The sequence below is a fragment of the Felis catus genome, chromosome D2 (genome assembly GCF_018350175.1).
Source record: "Felis catus isolate Fca126 chromosome D2, F.catus_Fca126_mat1.0, whole genome shotgun sequence".
Classification (NCBI taxonomy): Eukaryota; Metazoa; Chordata; class Mammalia; order Carnivora; family Felidae; genus Felis; species Felis catus.
This window is the reverse complement of record NC_058378.1, coordinates 73,244,288-73,263,670: the sequence shown is the minus strand read 5'-3', so window position 1 is coordinate 73,263,670 and position 19,383 is coordinate 73,244,288. Positions and strand designations below refer to the sequence as shown.

Sequence of the window (19,383 nt, the reverse complement as noted above, 5' to 3'; positions counted from 1 at the left end):
ACAGACCCCTTCACTTCTTTCCCTGTCTTTTGCACTAGATTTCGGCTTCCACTATCCCAAGGGAAGGCTGGCCACAACACAAAGCAAAGAGAAAATCAAGAGGCTATGTCTTAGCTTTTGAGCATCTAAGGGTCTGGGTTGTGGCAGTCGAAGGTATTTCCAAGGACTTTCAAACCCTTCGGTTCCCTTAAATGTGACAGCTGTTCTGTTCTGTCAGGGGCCATCTCTGCGCACAGTAGCCTGGGTCTCCCCTATACTCTCACTTCTCATTTCTCTCTGTGCCACACCCCCACAGCGTGGATTTTGTGAAGTGGTCCTCGCAGGGGATGCTGAGGATGAGTCCGGATGCCATGAATGCCCTTTTCAAGCCAACCATTGACAGCATCATTGAGCATCTCCGTAAGTATGGGCCAGGGCTCGGCCACTCAGTGGGGCAGAGCTGAATGGGGACTGACTTTTCTGGCATGACCAGCTGGAGCATGTGAAGTCAGACTGGCAGGGGGTCAGGGGCTGGGAGCCACAGGCCAGGGCCTGGGCATGTATGCGGGAGGTTGCTGGGCATAGGCTCTCCAGATCCCTCCCCTCAGGTACCGCACAGCAGCCCAGAGCCTGTCTTCACCTGGGCCTTGAGTTTGGCTTCGAAAGTCAGGGAGCCGGGAACTCTGCAGCAGTATTATCCTGGAGTGACGGGGCCTAGGGAATGCACAGTCTTTGCTTTATCAGGATGCATGGGGAACCAGAATCTTTGCTGGGGCGGGGGCACACTTACGTGGACCAGAGAAAGGTCTCCTGGGAGGGAGCAAACAGAATCTAGCCCTCAGGGGCCCTCCCTCAGGGACACACAGTAGACTCCCCGGGGACCTTTTTCAGTATCCAGGCTCCCCATTCACTTCCCACCCCACACCGACTCAATCAGAACCTCTTTGAAAACCAAAGAATACTTTTTATAACAGCCTGCCTTGACTTAGTTAGCAGGACCACAGGTTTGGAGAATGTCAGGAGTATTTATTTATGCCTAACAAATTATTCCTTGAAACGATCACCACCTAGCTGTTAAAATGTTTCCACTTAGCAACAGCTTTGGTTTTTATCCCTGAGCATATAGGTGTGCAAACCCCCTTCTGAAGACCATCTCTACAGGGACACCTGGGTGGCCCAGTTGGTTAAACATCCAACTTTGGCTCGGGTCATGATCTCACGTTTCGTGGGTTCGAGCCCCACATTGGGCTCTCTGATATCAGCTCAGAGCCTGCCTCAGATCCTCTGTCCCCTCTCTGCCCCGCCCCCACTCACGCTCTCTCTCTCTCTCTCTCTCTCTCTCTCTCTCTCAAAAATAAACATTAAAAAATTCTTAAAATAAAATTTAAAAAATAATAAAAAAATAAAATAAAGGCCAGCTCAAGAAAAATTCTGTCCAGCCAGCTCAGACCTGTCTGTCCCCCAGTGGGGCCACACGGTTTTGTCTATTTGCCGCATTCTTAGGCCACCAGTCTCCCTCAGCAGCTGGCTTTTGGTGATAGAGTGCTGTCCCTTCCTCTTTGCTTTCAGGGGACCTGTTTCAGAAGCCCGAAGTGTCCACGGTCAAGTTCCTCTTCCTGGTGGGAGGCTTTGCGGAGGCGCCCCTGCTGCAGCAGGCGGTGCAGGCTGCCTTTGGGGACAAGTGTCGCATCATCATCCCCCAGGACGTAGGCCTCACCATCCTCAAGGGCGCCGTCCTCTTCGGCCTGGACCCCGCCGTCATCAAGGTGCGCCGGTCGCCCCTCACCTACGGGGTGGGCGTGCTGAACCGCTACGTGGAAGGCAAGCACCCCCCCGAGAAGCTGCTGGTGAAGGACGGCACTCGCTGGTGCACCGATGTCTTCGACAAGTTCATCTCGGCCGACCAGTCGGTGGCCCTGGGGGAGCTCGTCAAGCGTAGCTACACCCCGGCCAAGCCTTCCCAGCTGGTCATCGTCATCAACATCTATAGCTCCGAGCACGACGACGTGAGCTTCATCACCGACCCGGGGGTAAAGAAGTGCGGTACCCTCCGCCTGGATCTCACAGGGACCAGCGGCACAGCCGTGCCCCCCCGGAGGGAGATCCAGACCCTCATGCAGTTCGGGGACACAGAGATCAAGGCCACAGCCATCGATATAGCCACCTCGAAGAGTGTCAAGGTTGGGATTGACTTCTTAAATTACTAACGGGCCCTCCCGCCGCCTGCCCCGCCCTTGGACCCGGCTCACCTGCATCTGCTGACCTCAACCCTGACTGTTCTTTCCCTGTCCTTGACCCTCAGCATCGCCCACCTGGATTTCAGCAGGGAAGATGGGAACCACCAGGGCTGGAAATAATCAGGGGTTTTCGAGGGCACACTGGAGTCAGAACAACTGTCGGAAATCGAGACTGAGGTTTGGGAATAAGAAATCCGAGGATCCTGGGAGAGCAGCTCGTTTTTATAGGTACAAAGTGGTGAAACCCGCACCCGCCAAGGGAATCGGTCCACTTCTGCAGCTGCGACTCAGCTTGCTTTGAACGCATCTCCGGTAAGCAGGACTCAGGATGCCTTGTCGCTGTCTTTCTAGGTTGGACGTGAGATCTCTGCGTCAGGAGGAGATTCTTCATCTATTTGAGACGTTTCTTTGTACATTTCTTGGGGGATGGCAGTCAATATAAAATGCCACCCATCTGCAGTTAATTTCTTGTCATCACCATGTGATTGAATGTGGTGATTCAGCAGGAGCTTGGAGCATTTTTAGCTGGTAGGAGAAGACTGCCCACGCGGGGCACTATTTTAGGTTCTCGTAATTTGAATTCCGAATAGGTTCAGTGAGGAGTAACGATAGCCAGCTAATCGGCTAGGATTTGAGTGAGTGCGAGGACAGACACCTTAACTTTTCAGCAGGGGAAGACTTGCTTTGAGGGAAATGGACATTAAGGCACTGCTGACTTCTCCTGAGTCATATGCTGCGACATCGTTCCCCGGATGCCAGATCCTGACTCCTGGGTTCATAAGTGATTCGAGTTAACCTTAGTAGACTTCAGGTGTCAGGAAAGGAGCCTGCAGTCTGCGTTGTTCTCATCAGCAAGCCCAGGATCTGGAACGGCTCCACACCTCGACAAGCGTACAGGTTTTAAACTAACTCCCTCCACACCGTCATCTCCCAGAGCATTTCAGCCACGTAGTCCCACATTTCAGGAGGAACACACTCGTGATACATGGGTAGAGAATCTGCATTATGAAACGTTTCCCTGGAATCTTCAGTTTTTTTTAAGTGTATCTACAAGGAATTCCTAGATCTGTCCTTGATGAATTCGGTCAGGTCTTTTTCAAGGCAGATTGACCTGTGGATCGCCCTCGTGCCTGGCCGCTTCTTAAAAGTGGGTTCCTGGAGCCTGTCCCTTTTACAAATGGAAGCTGGGTCTCGAGGAGGGGGACCAGCGCCTGCGTTTTCAGTGGATGCCACGGGGACTGTGGTTCCAGGGGAGTCCGGGAACTCCTGACTTCAGGTTTTGTTGCAAGCTGAAATCCTGACCACCAGCACCTGCAGTCTTCCAGTCTGGGGCTCCCTGACGGACAGACAAGTGAAGAATGGGGGTCTCACACTTTGCCCTTTGTGAGCGAGGCGGGGGCTCCACCTGGCTTGGGGGTGGCGCTCTTGGCGCTCACACGAAGGGCCTGCAAGGGAAGAATGTTGGAAGGAAGGCACCCTGCGAATGGCCCGAGGGACCCACTGGCTCGTCTGCTGGGACTCATTCTGATCTTAAATCACCGGAGGCATGCATGACGAATGAAAGGAAGATGAGCTAAGGAACTAACTTTGAATGCAAGCTGGATTCACCCACCCATTCCGTCGCCAATATGCAGATTTGACGCCGCTTTTCCAATGTCATTTGAACACGTCTTCTTGTTCACGTGGCCTGCTGCAGAATTCCCTGCTCGAATGTGAAACTCGAACAAAGCACCCAACTGGAGAACGCTGGTCACATAACTTAGTAGCGGGATCTCGTGTCCAGGCACCAAGGTGTGTTTGCTAGGCTTCTCTTCTGCCTGCTCTGCTTCAAAAGCTAAATGTTCTGGGTCTTTCTTTGGTGTTGCCAGCCATACTCTACAAATAAGACTTTTTGATTTAGTTATAAGTAATATAATTTTATGTACATACAATATTAGAATATTGTACAGAATCTTTATTTCTACAATGTGCTTTTCTTGTCAAAAAAAAAAAAGAAAGGAAAATGCTCTTTGAATTTTATTGACGACATTGCTGCCTTTTCATTTCCATGGCTTTATTTTTTAATTGCACTTACTTATCGATCTGTACCGATGCTAAGCTATGGGCCGTGTATGCAAGGCCAAGCAACAGTCAGAGGTGCCAAGGGTCAGAATACTCTGGAAAAAGGGACAACGGCTGGATCAACAGCTTCGTCAGACCTTGCCTCACTTACATCCTTCCCAAAGGCTCACCGTTTATGTTTAAAGGAGCATAATAAGGTATCGATGCTCCTGTCCGGTCTTTGAGAGCTGGACATTCTGGTTCTATAAGCAACAGGACTGTGCAGAAAAACCAACGAAACCTCTTTGCGTCCCCACAGGGCTTATCAGCTTCTCGTGGGGCAGGGCGGTCACTCTGAGGGCAAAGTGGGGTCCGTGTGCAGCACCGTCAGGATGACAGGGTTACACGCAAGGAATCGAGTGGTGCACAAATCCAGCCTTTCTGCTGGATTAAGTGTGAAAGTAATTTAGTCGAGTCTTCCTTTTTGGCCACTGTAAGGCCTTCCCACCTTTGCCTCAGGCATGTCTCCTTGTCTATGATTTCTCTTTAGTGCGTCGGTTGAAATTTGTGCACTCTTGGCAAATAGGTGATGGAGAGGGGGGTGATAACTTTACTGGACTTTCTTCTGGCCCCAGCAGTCGACCCGATTAAAGGGAATCCCCAAATCCATCCCCCCTCTCCCTCCCGCCCGTGGAATGACATATTCTAGAATAAGAACACTGGATGAATATGCTTGGACACGTTTTCTAATCTCAAGAGAGTTTCTAAAAGGCCTGTTGTCATGACCGTCACTCAGATGTCCCTGTCCCTGGTATCTGATCATGTTTTGGAAGCAAAACTGTCAGAGATTTCCTTTATAACTGCCCTTTCTGTACACAGCAGGCATTAATAAATGCTGAATGACAGACCAGTGACAGACATAGAAGATAGGCAAGACAGGAGACATACAGGCACTTTTGCAGAGTGATGACTGAGACTGAGTCCAGATTACAGAGCCTGCCCTACCCCTAGGATGTTATTTAGATCAAGTTTAGCTTCTAGAGTCTAGGACTGGTTAATTGCCAGGGTGGCAAAGAATCGCATGCCTCAGTATAAATGGGAGTCAAAATGCATAATTAGTTGAAGATCGAATTTCACAGTTGTAGAGATGACGTCGCTGTGGTCAAGCTGCATATTTATGCTGGGAAATGACTTAAGTGGATGACTAGTATAAACGTCGTTGTCCGTTAGGTCACATCTCTCATCTGCTTGGACTATGGAATTTCATTCTAAAATATCAGCCACCGGGGTCTCATTCATTCACTACAGGATAAATTCACACTCCACAGAACCTTGCAGCTGTTCAAACTTGACGAGATTGTACCTGCAAACTCTGTCTTCACGGATGTCTAATAAAGCCAAACTCTGGATCTCGTGTGGCCCAAGTTGGTTTTTCTTTTTTCCACTATGAATTTGTGATGGAAGTATAGATGCATCATCGCTGACTTCCCCCTCCACCCCATCTCCAGTGGAGACTGGTTTTCAGATCTTGTCCTCAATGTTGCAAGCTTTTTAGCTTTTTTGAATTAACTTTCATTCCAACTAGACTGGCTCCATCCATGTTCGTGGGCCCCTAGACAAAGTGGTCTAGCCAGACAGAAGGCAGATGAGCCAGGGGGGCCTCTGACATCTCCACCACACCCAAATGAAGGGTGTTGAAAAAGAAGCAGAAATGTCTAGAACTGGTGCCTTGCCCTCTGCTATCCTAGCAGGCATGCCAAGCTGGCTGCTGTGTCTAGAGCCTCGAGTTTATTCCAGGCTCTATGTCTGGGTCGCCCTCTAGAGTTGGCTCTAGAAGCTTCTGGAGAGTCTGCGGTGGACTCCTAGGATGCTGAGGGAGGTCTACATGGATTCTTCTTAAGTGGTACCTCATCTAAAGTTCACCTCCCAGGAAGCAGAGGCAGGGAAGGCTGGGGGATGCTGTACAACAAACCAACTTACCGGAAAGTGGTGTTTTCGGTGGCCACGTTTCGGTTTTCTCAGGCAGTCTGTAAAGGTCCTCATTCCCTCTGTGTGGGTCACACAGTGGGCATCTTGGTTTCCATCCAATGAGATGAAGGCTCAGGTCCCCTTTAGTTCCCATAAAATAAGGACAATTAGAAAGGAGTGTGGCCCCCACTTCCCTGTCACCACTCCCCCTTCATTTTGGTGCATTGCCCCTTTCTGCAGCCCTACCTGTCCCAGGGGGGCAAGGGTGTCAAGGGAAATCTCCAGCCACGTAGGCTTCTCCTCCCCTCCCGGGCTGCTTCCCGTCCCCCTGCCAGTCCCTCACACAGCCCTGACTCCTGGAGGAAGTCCCCATTGAGACCACCAGGCCCCAACCCAGACGGTGCCACTGTCTACAGCAGTAAAGGCAGCTTTGACCTAGGTCCCCACACGTAGCGCTCTCCCCAGTTACAAAGCCTAGAGGGGCTCAGCTGGGGGGAGATCACGTACCGAGAATGAGAAAGGAGAACAGCTTCCGAGACCAAATATTTACTGCGCCAAGCCCTGGATTTCATGCCGGGGGCCAACGGTGAGCTTGGAGCAGGGGAGGCATCCCCCGCCTCCGCTCGTGTTCATCCGCGCCCCCTGGCCTGTGGGCCCGAGGTGAGGTCGTGGGCAGGAGGGTTGAGCAAGGGGGAGGGGCATCCAGGAGTCCGGCCCCTCCTCCCCCACCTTCGGGGGGGGGGGGGGGGCGGAGGGGGGTGAGCGCACAAAGGCCAGAGGGAAGGCGAAGGCCAGGAGGGCTGTTGGCCGCTGGGCGATCCAGGCCCGCCCAGGTGAGGACGTGGAGTGGGACGGAAAGAGGAAGTGGGAGGCTGTGACCTCGCTTTCCGACCCCTTCCCGGGCCCCCACCCCCAGCACACCTCCTCCCCACGCTCCTCCTCTCGGATTTCACCGCTCAGAGGAAGCCGCCCAGGCCACCACCCACCTGTGCCAGGTGCGGCCCACAGGCCAGGGCCACGCTTTGGGGTAACAGTTATGCTATAGAGGCCCTCAGGGTTTAGATGTCCCTCCTCGGGCGGGACAACCCTCAGACAAGTTACTTAGCTTCTCTGCGCCTTATTTTTCTCATCTGTAAATGCGGCACTCCCTTGGGAACTCACCCTTAGGGCAGCTGTGAGGATTTGGCAAGAATACCGTCCCGGGTGCGCTGTGTCACAGCCAGTGTTCTGCAAATGTCCGAGTGTGTTCGAAATTCCCATCACTGCTGACTAAACCCTGACTGTGGCCCTCCCCCCGAGACCACGTGTCCTGGCGGTGAAGGCCTCACTTTTGAGAAGTGCCCTGCTTGGCATTGTAGCACTGGGCAACATCAACGGATGCCCAGATGCAGGAGCTGTCCCTTTTGAGGGGACCCAGGCCATCCTGGAAGAGGGCGGGGGTCTGGCTGGGGGGGCAGCATCCCATCAACATGCTGCGGTGCCCCCCGCCCTACCTCTGTTCACCCATCTTGGACTCTGTGCCCATCTTTGGGGACTTCTGAGCCCTTCCAGCCAGACCTTATTCGAATTCTTCATTGTTTAGCAGCATCCTTGGCCTCTAACTCACTAGATGCCAGTAGCACTGACAGCATATCCCAGTTGTGACAACCAAAAATGTCTCCAGACACTGCCAGGTGTCCTGAGGTGGCGTTGGGGGACAGCCGAAGTCACCACTGCCACCTTTTCCACCTGGAACCACAAAGGCCCTGGGGCTGGGGGTGCTTCTTCTCTTCCCTTTTCTGAGGTTCCGGAGTTTCACGTCGGGGCTTCTGGGTCCTGCTCGTCTTTGTATTTCTAACCTCGTGACAGTTGTTGGCCACAGTGAGCGTACAGTTCACGATTGCTGGATGGATGGATGGATGGATGAATGGATAGGAGGTTGGGTGGATGGAGGAGGTCCCAGGAGGGGAGACACTGGGGGAGACACTGGGGGACATGTAAAAGGTGAACGCCCCTTGGTAGTAGGCCACTGGTTTTATCTGCTGGTTCTGTGTTAAGATGGTGGTGCTGCCTCCCTTTCCCAACCCCCCGGCGGGGTCATTCTCCTCCCAAGGACTCTAGCACACGTGTGAGTTCTTGAGGCCGGGACATTCAATTAGATCATTTCATTCCCTCTTCCCTTCGTTAACAGAGAGTGAAATCATGGAGTCTTCCTCCAAGACCTTCATGAGACACCTGCCAGTCACACCAGGCTACAGTGGTAAGTGGTGACGTGCCCTGCCGATGTGCCCGGCAGAACCGTGGTCCTGCTCACTGTCCCTTCCTTGGTCTGCTATCCGTGTCTTTCTGGCCAGTTGGGCCAGTACAGACACGTTGGCTTCTTTAGGACCCTTGCGGAAAGCACTCCTTTGCCCAAGATGGCTGATAACGGGGTTCTGATGAATGGAGAGATACAACGTAGGCCAGATCTCCCAGCACACGGCCTCGTACGCGGGAAGCACCAAATGTCCCTTGAGTGCATTTGGACCAGGATAGACACACTGCTAAGGGGACAGACACAATGAATAAGCTGAGGCCCTGTCCTTTTTCCCAAGTTGAGCTTTCTCAAGTGTTGCACGAGGGTTGTTCTTATGGGCCCATCCCTTCCTGTGTCCCCCAGAGGGAGAGTGGTCAAGGGCCCCGGTTTGTCTGGAATGGCCCTGGTTTCAGCACTGAAAGTCCTGTGTCCCAGGAAACCCCTAAGTCCTTGTCAAACAGGGATAATTGGTCATTCTACCCAATAGTGCTTCTCCTCAGCCTTCTGGGCTACGGGGGACTTACTAACTCACGTCCCTGTGACAGATGCAGTGGTCCTCATGGGCACTCCGCTCTCACAGATAGGTGTTCTTAGGAGAGGAGATGCACGGGGAATATTCCAAGGTGCCCAGCCTCACCCCTTATCCCACTGGCTGGTTAAGGGAACAGGCTTTGAGTTCTAACAAACTGAAGTTTCAGTCCCTGCGTGGCCACCGTGTGTGTGATTGTAAGAATACTTTCTGTGGTAAGTATAAGTGTCTATTAAATGGGTATATTCGTTTCTTAGGGCTCTGTTTATTTTTTTTAAATTTTTTAAAAATACCTTATTTAGGGGCGCCTGGGTGGCGCAGTCGGTTAAGCGTCCGACTTCAGCCAGGTCATGATCTCGCGGTCCGTGAGTTCGAGCCCCGCGTCAGGCTCTGGGCTGATGGCTCAGAACCTGGAGCCTGTTTCCGATTCTGTGTCTCCCTCTCTCTCTGCCCCTCCCCCATTCATGCTCTGTCTCTCTCTGTCCCAAAAAATAAATAAACGTTGAAAAAAAAATACCTTATTTATTTTTGAGAGTGACAGAGTATGAGTGGGGGAGGGGCAGAGAGAGAGAGAGAGAGAGAGAGACACAGAATCTGAGGCAAGCTCCAGGCTCTGAGCTGTCAGCACAGAGCCCGATGTGGGGCTCGAACTTGTGGACCACGAGATCGTGACCCAAGCCAAAGTCGGACGCTTAACCGACTGAGCCACCCAGGCGCCCCTCTTAGGGCTGTGTGTGAAACAATAGATACTTACTCTCTCACAGCTCTGGAGGCTAGCAGTCTGAAATCCAGGTTTGGTTGGATCATGTTCTCTCCGAAGGCTCTAGAGGAGGGCCCTTCTTTGCTTCCAGTTTCTGGTGGCCCCCCGCTGTTCCTTGGCTTGTAGCATCACAGCTCCAATCTCGACCCCCATCTTCACGCTGCCCTGCATCTCGGAGTCTCTTTCTCAACCCCCTCTCCCTTCTTTTATAATGGAGTGCTTTCGACAAGTATCCTAAGAAGCTAAAGTGTCTGTCCTGGCGAGTCAGTTGGCCAGACATAGACAGTGGACTAAGGCAGAGACAGATGAATTTAGGGCGCATCCTCAGCCAAGGATAATCTCATTTCCCAGTCTTTCATTACGGCTGCAAAGACCTGTCAGGTAAGGTCCCATTCGCAGGTCCCAGGGGTTAGGACTTGGGCACAGCTATTTGGGAGACACAAGTCAAACCTCTACACAGGATAATGATAGATTTCTCATCAGGTTGTTGTGAGGTTGGAAGGAGCCAGCGCACAGGCTATTTAAGACGTCCCGGCCCTTAGTAAGACTCGGCGAGCGTAGCTTGTGGTCCCCTGTGTGTGTGCACGTATACAAGTACATAAAATCTCTGCAGAGCAGGGGAAGCCCTGGTGGCAGGGCCCCTTGGTTTCTATGGTCTCTCCCCCACCACGCTGGGGTATCTTTTGACTGCCCCAGGGTTGGGGACACTGGCTGGTGGGTGGAGAACTTCAAGATCAGTTTAGAAATTAGATTCTTCCAGAAGCAGCTTCTCACAGGGCGTAGGAGGCAGGGTTTCTGCTTTTAACTCTGTGGTCAGGTTTTCTTTAGGGACAAAGGCAAAATGTCCGGGCCCCGGGAACGAGTGAGGGGTATTTATGTATTTATCTATCTAGCCATTTAAAACCAAATTCTTAACCAGTTTTCCCTCATCCGTTCTTTAAAAAAAACAAAAAAACAAAAAAAAGAGTTTTATTGTGACAATATTATAGTCCCTAGGATTCAGCATCTAGCTTAAATAAACACTTGTGTTTTACCCATACTAATAGTAATGATTACATGTTATTTTGTGGGAAATGGCAAAAAATTGTTCCAGGGGGTGGGCCTCACAGATAATGAATTTACCTTTTTGTGTAATAGGTCTCGGCTTTTAATAAGCCCGCAATTTCCCTCGACAGTCCGACGGAAAAGATCCCAAATTGCATTTGGGACGTGTCAAGGAAAATAAGCTTTCTCTCTAAAAAGATGAAATAATTTCAATTACTCCTCAGACTATCATTTTGGCCCATTAAATGCTTTCCCCATTTGCTGTTCAGACTGACATCAGGGGCTTTGCTATCAAAGAATATGACTGTCATCGTCTTTGTCGAAACGGGCCGTCCCTCCCCAGCTCCGAGGTCATTTTTTTTTGTGGCCTGGGGAGGGCCCAGCGCAGCGCAAACAGCCCCGCTTGTGTTAATGGCCTTTGGGAAAACGCGGTGTCGTTGGCCCAGGAAGAAATGCCAAGTGGCGGGCTGGGGTTCCGGGGAGTTTCTGCAGGTTCTAATTGCCTCGCTGAAGGCCCCGATGCATCGGCTCTTGCAGGCTTCGTGCCCTACCTTAGCTGCCAAGAATCCACCAGCAAGGACAACATGTCCCACTGCCTGAAAACCTTCCAGGAAAGCACACGGCGATATAAACACCAGCTGGAGGAGTTTCGCTGCTCAGTGGCCGCTGCCCGGAAGCTGAAGCCCGTTTGCTCGGAGGAGACGGTCCTGCGGGAGCTGCATCAGTATTATCGGCAGTATCACCCCCTGAGTTTGGGTACCGGCTCCCGGAAACCTGCCCCCTTCCCCCCTGGGCACAAGTGCAGGGCCCGGCAGGCCCCAGGGGACACAGAATCCAGCACCCGTGCCAAATCCCCAGGTGGTGGTGCGGATGGAAAGGCTTGGTCTCATAAGATGAGAAAGAAACGCTTCTTGGGGGGGCAGAGGGACACGGTCCCGGTCGGGCAAGAGGGTGCTGGGAACTGAGACCCCGGGCAAGTCACCAGGAGTGTTGGGACCTCACCTGCCCTCTCAGTACGTACGTACACGTGTTAGCTGCTTTGTGCTGGGCACCGTTGTTTCATGAACCGCGACGTCAGTGCTGTGACGGCGAGACTATGATTCCCACTTTAGAGACGGGGAAAGTGAGTCTGCAGAGGTGGTGGTGACCCTTGTCTGAGGTCAGACCTCGGCTCGAACCCGGCTCTTCCAGGTGCTAGCTGGGTGGGAAGGGGTTGGCCCTGAACAACAACCGCAAAAGCGATGACAGAAACAACTGACGACGTGATTACGTGTAATGCTAATCACAGCCATGATTTGCCATAGACCATTTTTAAGGTCTAAAGGCCTATAGGAAAAGTAACGAACTCCAGAACTGCCTTTATTATTATTACTCTAATTGCTTGGGGTAGCAGACTCACACGCGTGTTGTGCTTTAAAGTTTTCCAAGCCGTAACATCTGCCTTCAGAGTTTAGGATTTAGCCCAGTTCTGTGACTGTCTGCTGAGTGACGTAGGGCACATTGCTTCCCCTCTCTGGACTACAGCTCCTTCATCCAGTGCGGGGAAGGATGGACTAGAGGCTCCCTACGGTGCGCTCCCGCTCTGAGGTTCTGGGACTCGGTGGCCTAATTCTATTCTGACAGCAGCTAGAAGAGGCAGGCGGGCAGTTACCTTTCATCTCACAGATGTGAAGTCGCTCAGGGTCAGCGCCAGAGTCACTCGTGACCTGAAGGCAGTTTCCTGGTGCTCAGCCTGATATGCTTCCTTCTGACCTGGTTGCTTCTACTGATTCCTTTATGTGCACGGTCAGAGCGCAACGTGGGAAGCTTCTGGATTAATCTGAGAGAGGAGCAGGATCCGTTGAAGGGGGAGAACTAGAGAATCAGACGCAGGCTTGAAGCCTGGCCCTACCACTCCCTTGCCGCGTGACCTTGGCCAAGACGCTCTTAACTTCTTTAAGGTCTCGGTTCTTCCTCTGTAAGGTGTAGGTAATTACGGTGTCAAGTTCTTACAGTTCGTGAGAGAATGAAATGGGAGGGAATTTGCAAAGCCCCTACCAAGGTGCCTGCTACTCGGTGTCGACCAACCCGCGATAGCTGCCCTTAGCACGTCTGGGGGCCTCTCGGGGTTCGCCAGCGTAGCTGTTGGGGTGCCAGCTCACTGTGTGGCTTCTCAAAGCCCTCAGAAGGCACGGTGTCTTTACAGAATGCAAACACATAAAGAAACCTCTCCAGGAGCCTCCAATCCCCGGCTGGGCTGGCTACCTCCCGAGAGCCAGGGTCACGGAATTAGGCTGTGCCACGAGGTACACTGTGATGGCCAGAAACTGCTACAGAGACTTCCTGGACCTCGTGGAGCAGGCCAGGAAGGCACCCCTGAAGCCATATGAGGAGTAAGTCTGGCTTGGGGCGTGGCTGCAGGTGACAGGAACTAGGGCGAGAGCAGTTGTCGGGCTGGGGCGTTCCCGGATGCCCCATCCCAGCTCTAGGGGGCCTTTGATTTGTTTTACAGAAGGGGCCTCGTTTGCAACGGGGGCCTTCAAGGTGGGCCGCTCCCCTCCACTCCCCACCCCACCCGCCATTTTCCAGAAGCCCTGCTTGCGGTCCTGGCTGGTTTGCAGGGCAGAGGCCGGGAGGAAAAACCAACAGGGCCACGTGTCCTGGCAGCAACCTACGGCCCAAGGGCACCGGGGGAGGGACATGGTGTGGCACCGCATAGGGCAGCTCTTTGGCCTCAGTTTTCTCTTCTGCAAAATGGAGATAGGATAATCCTTTCATTTTAGGATGAATCGTAAGGACTAGAAAGAAACACGCTGTGCTCACGCAGGACGTGCAGAGATGGTAGTTTTTCTATTATTAAAAAAAAACAACGAGTAAGTCTATGACTTCTGTTCTTCAGAATATACGGAGTCGGGTCCACACAGCCTCCTTTTGCTCCTTCTCCAAAGGTTTTGCAGCACCAAGGGCTACTGCCAAAATATTCAGAGTTTTCTATCCCAGGTAAGGGGGGGGGGAGTCCTTCTTGCCTTCCTACTCCTTTTAAAAGGGGGATGAAATGTTTGCGGAGCCTCCCTGCTTAGCTGGGCCACCTGCCTGCACCTGGTGGGGACGGTTTCTCTTCCAGGTGGTAGCTGTCCTGCCCACGGAAGACCCCTGACAGAGGACCCCAGGCCTCCAGTGACGTGTGGCTGTGCCCAGAGATCAACTATGTCCTGCAGCGGGAAGATTTATCTAGAGCCTCTGCCCTCAGCAAAGTATGCAGAAGGCTGAGGCAGACAGCCCCTCAAGGAGAGGTGAACTTCAAGGGGGGACTCAAAAGCTCACCATTCTTACCTGAGAACCAGGCCCTGACCCACACCCAACAGGCACTACGGAACTTTCAAAACCTAAGAATCCTTTCGACTGCCACCTGCACCCTGTTTGGCAATAGCATGCCATTAATGATAAAGGCCTTTTATTGTGTGGGAATAAAGAGGATGCTTCTCAGCATGCTGAAGGTTTCTATGGTGAGGGGGGTTGCAGGTTACGTTGACATTCAGACGAGCTAGGGAGAGGCCCATCTCATCCTTACCTTGAGGTGACCGTGTGCACCTGGATCAGACTCTTCCTGAAGCCCTAGCCCAGCCTCTCACCATCAGTCCCCGTCAGCCATCTTGGGTCCTGACATGGCGGTTCCCACCAGTGGCACAGATGCCATGCCCAGCCAACCCTGCTGTCTCAGAATCCCAGTCCCCAGGCGACCCGGTGGCAGGCACGAGGTGTATTCATTTCATCGGGCTTCTGTGACACTGCCTCAAAGAGGCACCAAAAGATGACGGAAGTTTATTGCCTCGCAGTTCTGGAAGCTAGAAATCCAAGTTCAAGGAGTGAATAAGACCACACTTCCTCTGCAACCTTAAGGGCGAACCCTTCCTTGCCTCTTTCCAGCTCCTGGTGGTGGTTTGCTGGCAATCTTTGGGCTTCCTTGGTACGTAACTATAATGTCTGTCTTTATCGTCCCGCAGCATCCCTCTGTGTCTCTCTGTCTTCGCGTGGCAGTCTTCTTGAAGGACACCTACAAAGAGCCTATTTCCAAATAAGTCATAGTCTTGCATGCTGGGGGTTAGGACCTCGATATATCGTTTTGCGGGGACACAGTTCAACCCACAGCACGGGCTTGCCTCCTTCTGCCGCGAACGGGCACTCTCTCTGACCTCGCTCGGCATCCGCTGGCACTCAGAAGGCCTCAAATGCAGCTCCTGGTGCAGTGAGACCACTGCAGGCATCAAAAGGCTCAGAAATGGGCAGAGCCAAAGGACACAGTACTGTACCGTTGGGGGTTTTGCCCAGGGTGGGAATTTTCACCAGGGTTCCCTGGGCAGAAGTCAGGTGTCAGATCTTTGATGAGTCGAAAGAGCTTTGATGAGAAAAAAGTTACCTATTTGTTTTTATGAACCTCCTAGTGGGACTCAGTATTCCCTTGTCTCATGCGACAAACCCTAATAGCCGTACCTATCACCGTCACCTCGTCCTAATGGAAACCACAGATCTGTTCCTATCATCTGACGTTTGTTGCAAACAGCTTAAAATCATGTCCGTGCGGATCACCACTTTATAATTATGTAGTTGTTCAAGCTACTTTCTCTACCCTCTAGTGTATTGTTATTCAATCTATATATGAAGAAACACACGGCGAGCTCACAAATTTGTCCTATTTAATATTTTCACCATATTTCACGTAATCTCACGTATTTGACCTGCTGCATCTAAAAGCGTTGTGAGAAGACGCTCACAGCTTTTTCACCAGACAGCCAGAGGGGCCCTGGCACCGAAACGTTTCCTTGTCCAGGGAAACAACCGAGGATGTGTGCACAGGGTGATTGTCATACAAAACAAAACAACAGCCCAAACCCCGTAAGACTTGGGATTACAATATATCCCTTTGTTAAAAAAATAATGTGAGAGAAGAGTACTGCTATGGACAAATATTTATAATACAGGACATGAAAAACAGGACATAAAACGTGTAATAACAGCGAGCCCACGCGCGCACACACACACACACACACACACACACTATGATCTTGTTTTTTATTTTAAAAACAGTTGTGGGAGGGGAGAGAATGCTAACCCGTGGTGCTACCAAATGGTTATTTGAATGATGATATATCACTAGTTATTTTTATTGTCTTGTGTGCGTGCTTTCCAATTTTTCACAGCCAACAGGTATTGTTTTCATAATCAGGAAAAAATGTTATTTTTAAAGATCTCGACTGTTTTCATCTTCTTGAGATCGTATGTTTAGAAGCAAAAAGCCATCTCTCAGTAGAAGGTAGCTGGCATCCTGTTCAAAGGGCTGGAAGAGACTATAGATGAGATTTTTTCCAACTTTCTTAAAACCCTGGGACCCCACTATCCAGAAAGGAAAGCAGGAGATAGATCCGTCACCTACCTGGGGCAGGTGGTCCAGCCTGCCACGCCTCTGCGGCACTCAGAAGAGAGCGACGCCAAAGAGGTGTCTTTCTGGTCGCCTCTTCCAAACCCACAGAATTTGCAGATGATTGCTCTGGACTCAAGGTTATTTAGCTCTTTGCCCTTGAAATTAAGGGGTGCCAGGATTGAAATGATTCCTTGCAAGGAGCCCTAATCTTGATCTTATCTGCGGTATCATATAGCACATCAGTATTTAAGTCACTGACTAATCCATTTGGTACCACCTTTAAAAATTGGCTTCAAGTGTGAAACAAAAGCAAAAAACAACAACCCAGTGACAGAGGTAACGGAATGGAATAAAGGCAATCAAGAATTGTTTCATAGTATCTAATTCTTCTCCAACTTCGTGATTCAGATCGCCAAGTTCAATGTGCAAATCTGTAACTCCTTTTGTAGAAGCAGTTCCACACTGCAATTCTTTTCCTTAATCTTTGTCCTTGCTGTTTCTCTCTAGCCTATAATTTCTGGAGCGTCATCTGTCGGGGGAGGTAGGGAGGTGATTTTACCGCGCTGCAAATTATCATTATTAGCACAAGCTGCATCCGTAATGAGCTCATTCTTGCCACTAAAAACAATTCCATTACCTGATAAGACAAATTTCCGTGGGTCTGGAGACACTGAAGAAACTGAGGGTGAGGGTTTGCATGGTTGCTTTTAACAATGGGGGGGCCTTTTGTGGGATAGTTTGACTTCTCTAGCATTAAAGTGCTCCTTTGTGGTCACTTCTTTATCTTCCTGTGTGAGAATCCCCCCAGAGGCCCGACACCAGGAGGAGATGGCCAGGTTTCTTGACCTCACTCCCCCATTCCACAGAGCAGTGACAGGCTGGCCCCAAACAGGATCTCGGTCCAGCCCAGCCACGAGGCCTGTGGCCAGGAGGTAGATCTCAAGTCTGTGTTTTTTTTCCTGGCTGTGTGACTCTGAACACTTTCCTTAACCTCTCTGAGCCTCAAATTCCTACTGTGTAAAATGAAGACAACAAAACAGGCCAGTCAGTAGCGCGATTGGTTATGAAGATGAAGAGATTAGGCAGGTACATCTGGTCCACACGTGCTCGGTAAATATTGTTATTGTCAATTACCATTAAGGTAAAGGGACTCGGGAACATTGCGGACGCAGGTTGGGGATGGGGGTGTTCTGTCTTCGAGCCCACCCAGAGAATTATTAACAGAAAACGGTTCAGAACCCGGGCTCCTGGCCACTAATAAAATGCTCTCTTCCCTGCTGTACATTTCTTCCAGGGACTCTACCCCAGGAGGGAGGCAGGACACGCATGATTGGCCAATAATAAAAACAGAAGCGGCTGCTAATGTCCTTACCTATGTCAGGCTCTGGCCTAAGTCATTTGCCGGGAATAGCTTAAGGAATATTATTATAACCCTTTTGCTCTTGGAGATGAATAAACTGAGGCAATTTGCTCAGAAGCACACAGACAGTAAACGGCAGAGCCAGAACTTGAACCCAGGCCGTCTGAGGCCAGAGTCTGCCCACCTAACCTTCACGTCCCATTGGCATGTCCTCCGTGGCCACTGTCACAGTAACGTGAACCACTGCTAAATGAGCCGTGGTTTCAACATCGAATCGATCCAGAAAGAAATGAGATGAGAGGATGAACGAGAAACGCGGAAGTTTAAGAAGGTGATAGAGCCAGTATAACGGGGCTCAGGATGTTGAGAGCCGGGCTCTGGGCGGGGGTTGGGGGGGGGTTGGGGGACTTCACGCGGGTTTGTGCCGTGTGACTACTGGGTGATCTGGAGGGAGAAACTCGACCACTCCCAGCCTCAGTGTTCTGTTATAAAGTGATGCTTCCTTCTTCATGAGGTTGAGAGGATGAAATGGAATCAGACACACAAAGGGCATGGCAGGGCGTTTTGCAGGCACAAGACTCACGGGCTAACCTTGACCAAGCTGGAGGCTCTAGAAAAGAAAAGCGACAAATCAGGGCCCCTGGGTGGCTCAGTCCGTTAAGCGCCTGACGATGTCAGCACAGGTCCTCATCTCACGGTTCGTGAGATCGGGCCCCGCCTCAGGCTCTGAGCTGACAGTGCAGAGCCTGCTTGGGATTCTCTCTCTCTCTCTCTCTCTCTGCCCCTCCCCCACTCTTTCTCTCTCTCAAAATAAATAAATAAACTTTCCAAAAAAACAAAAAATAGGAAAAACAAAAAGGCGGAAGTTAAAAGGTTTATTTAAGGCCAGAGACTGGAGGCCCTGATCTCCCTGCCCTGCTCCTGGGCCTTGCTCACCAGCCCCTCTCCCACCCCAAGAGTTTCAAGAGCCGGGGTCTTGGCTCATTTCCCAAAAGGCCCCTGAGTTCCTCAAGCTTATTGCCCCCCACCCCACCGCCCCCTGGCCTCTTCCCCAACAAATTCCCTGAAGTTTCCCCTGGTGCTCAGCCCAGAACCGGTGCTCCACAAGCGTGAGCCATCATCAGGTGAGACGACCCAGCAGGGAGAGTCCCCAACTGCCCCCTCCTTGAAGGCCTCTGTTTTTCAGCTGAGGGGGAGGACTTGGTGGGGAGAGTGGGGTCTACCAGCCTCCATCAGTCTTCCAAAAGTAGGCCCCACAAAGGAGGCTAACGTGTCCCCAACAACAATCCACATTCATATTTGGATTCAAACCAGATTTGTTTGGATTCTCCAAAGGCTGAGGGGGAACATGTACCCCTACCTTTCCCGACCAGCCTGGGGTACCGTCAGGAAGGGCCACCAGGCATCCCATGGCCCGAAGGAGCTGAACAGCCAGCCTCAAGGTCCTTTAGGCCTCATTTCTGGTATGTGTTCTCCCGAAGGTCACGCCAAGGGCAACTGTGGCCAGGCCTCTCCATCAGGCTGCTGAGGCACCCCCCCCCCCCGCCTCCCACAGTCCCAGACCCCCGCTTCAGGGTTTGGGGGCCGGCAGCTGCTAACAGACCTTCGGCTCAATGCCATTTTACCTAAAGCCGCTTCCGTTGGCTTAAGCTCAACACAATTTTGGCGATCGCTTATTTTTCAACCCATTTGTCTAAATGGCATTTTTGACTCATTTTATAATTGGCATACACATTAATCACATGTGCAGCTTTGTGAAAGTTGAGGTTTTATTTCCCTTAGTTGTCTTTTCT

General features: G+C 51.4%; 2 protein-coding genes across 7 annotated transcripts in view; both read left to right on the top strand.

The window, feature by feature from the left end:
- The window catches only part of HSPA12A (heat shock protein family A (Hsp70) member 12A), a 167,583-nt gene extending 161,918 nt beyond the window's left edge, over positions 1 to 5,665 (top strand). For both annotated transcript variants that reach the window (XM_023240980.2, XM_023240981.2), the window contains 2 exons: positions 296 to 399; positions 1,549 to 5,665. In XM_023240980.2, the coding sequence (XP_023096748.1) occupies positions 296 to 399; positions 1,549 to 2,186 (742 nt within the window). In that variant the 3' untranslated portion in view covers positions 2,187 to 5,665. The remainder of the gene's footprint in view (positions 1 to 295; positions 400 to 1,548) is intronic.
- A 1,301-nt stretch (positions 5,666 to 6,966) lies between these two features.
- On the top strand, positions 6,967 to 14,297 carry CD2H10orf82 (chromosome D2 C10orf82 homolog). Of its 5 annotated transcripts, none has more exons than XM_003994442.5 (6): positions 6,968 to 7,057; positions 8,395 to 8,463; positions 11,370 to 11,588; positions 13,018 to 13,204; positions 13,711 to 13,811; positions 13,936 to 14,297. In XM_003994442.5, the coding sequence occupies exons 2-6, from the start codon at positions 8,406 to 8,408 to the stop codon at positions 14,079 to 14,081; spliced, it is 711 nt and encodes a 236-aa protein (XP_003994491.4). In that variant the 5' UTR covers positions 6,968 to 7,057; positions 8,395 to 8,405; the 3' UTR covers positions 14,082 to 14,297. The 5 variants fall into 5 exon arrangements, with proteins under 5 accessions (XP_044896673.1, XP_003994491.4, XP_044896670.1 ...); XM_045040735.1 differs by having other exon boundaries at positions 11,370 to 11,690; XM_045040736.1 differs by lacking the exon at positions 6,968 to 7,057 and adding an exon at positions 7,064 to 7,219 and having other exon boundaries at positions 11,370 to 11,690.
- Positions 14,298 to 19,383: the final 5,086 nt, after the last annotated feature.

Bases quoted from the DNA above. Each gene is read 5' to 3' on its own strand.
- CD2H10orf82 (XM_045040735.1), top strand. From the start codon at position 8,406: ATGGAGTCTTCCTCCAAGACCTTCATGAGACACCTGCCAGTCACACCA. The intron at 11,691-13,017 runs GTGGTGGTGCGG...GTGTCTTTACAG, and splicing joins CACCCGTGCCAAATCCCCAG to AATGCAAACACATAAAGAAA. The intron at 13,205-13,710 runs GTAAGTCTGGCT...TCTGTTCTTCAG, and splicing joins CCCCTGAAGCCATATGAGGA to AATATACGGAGTCGGGTCCA.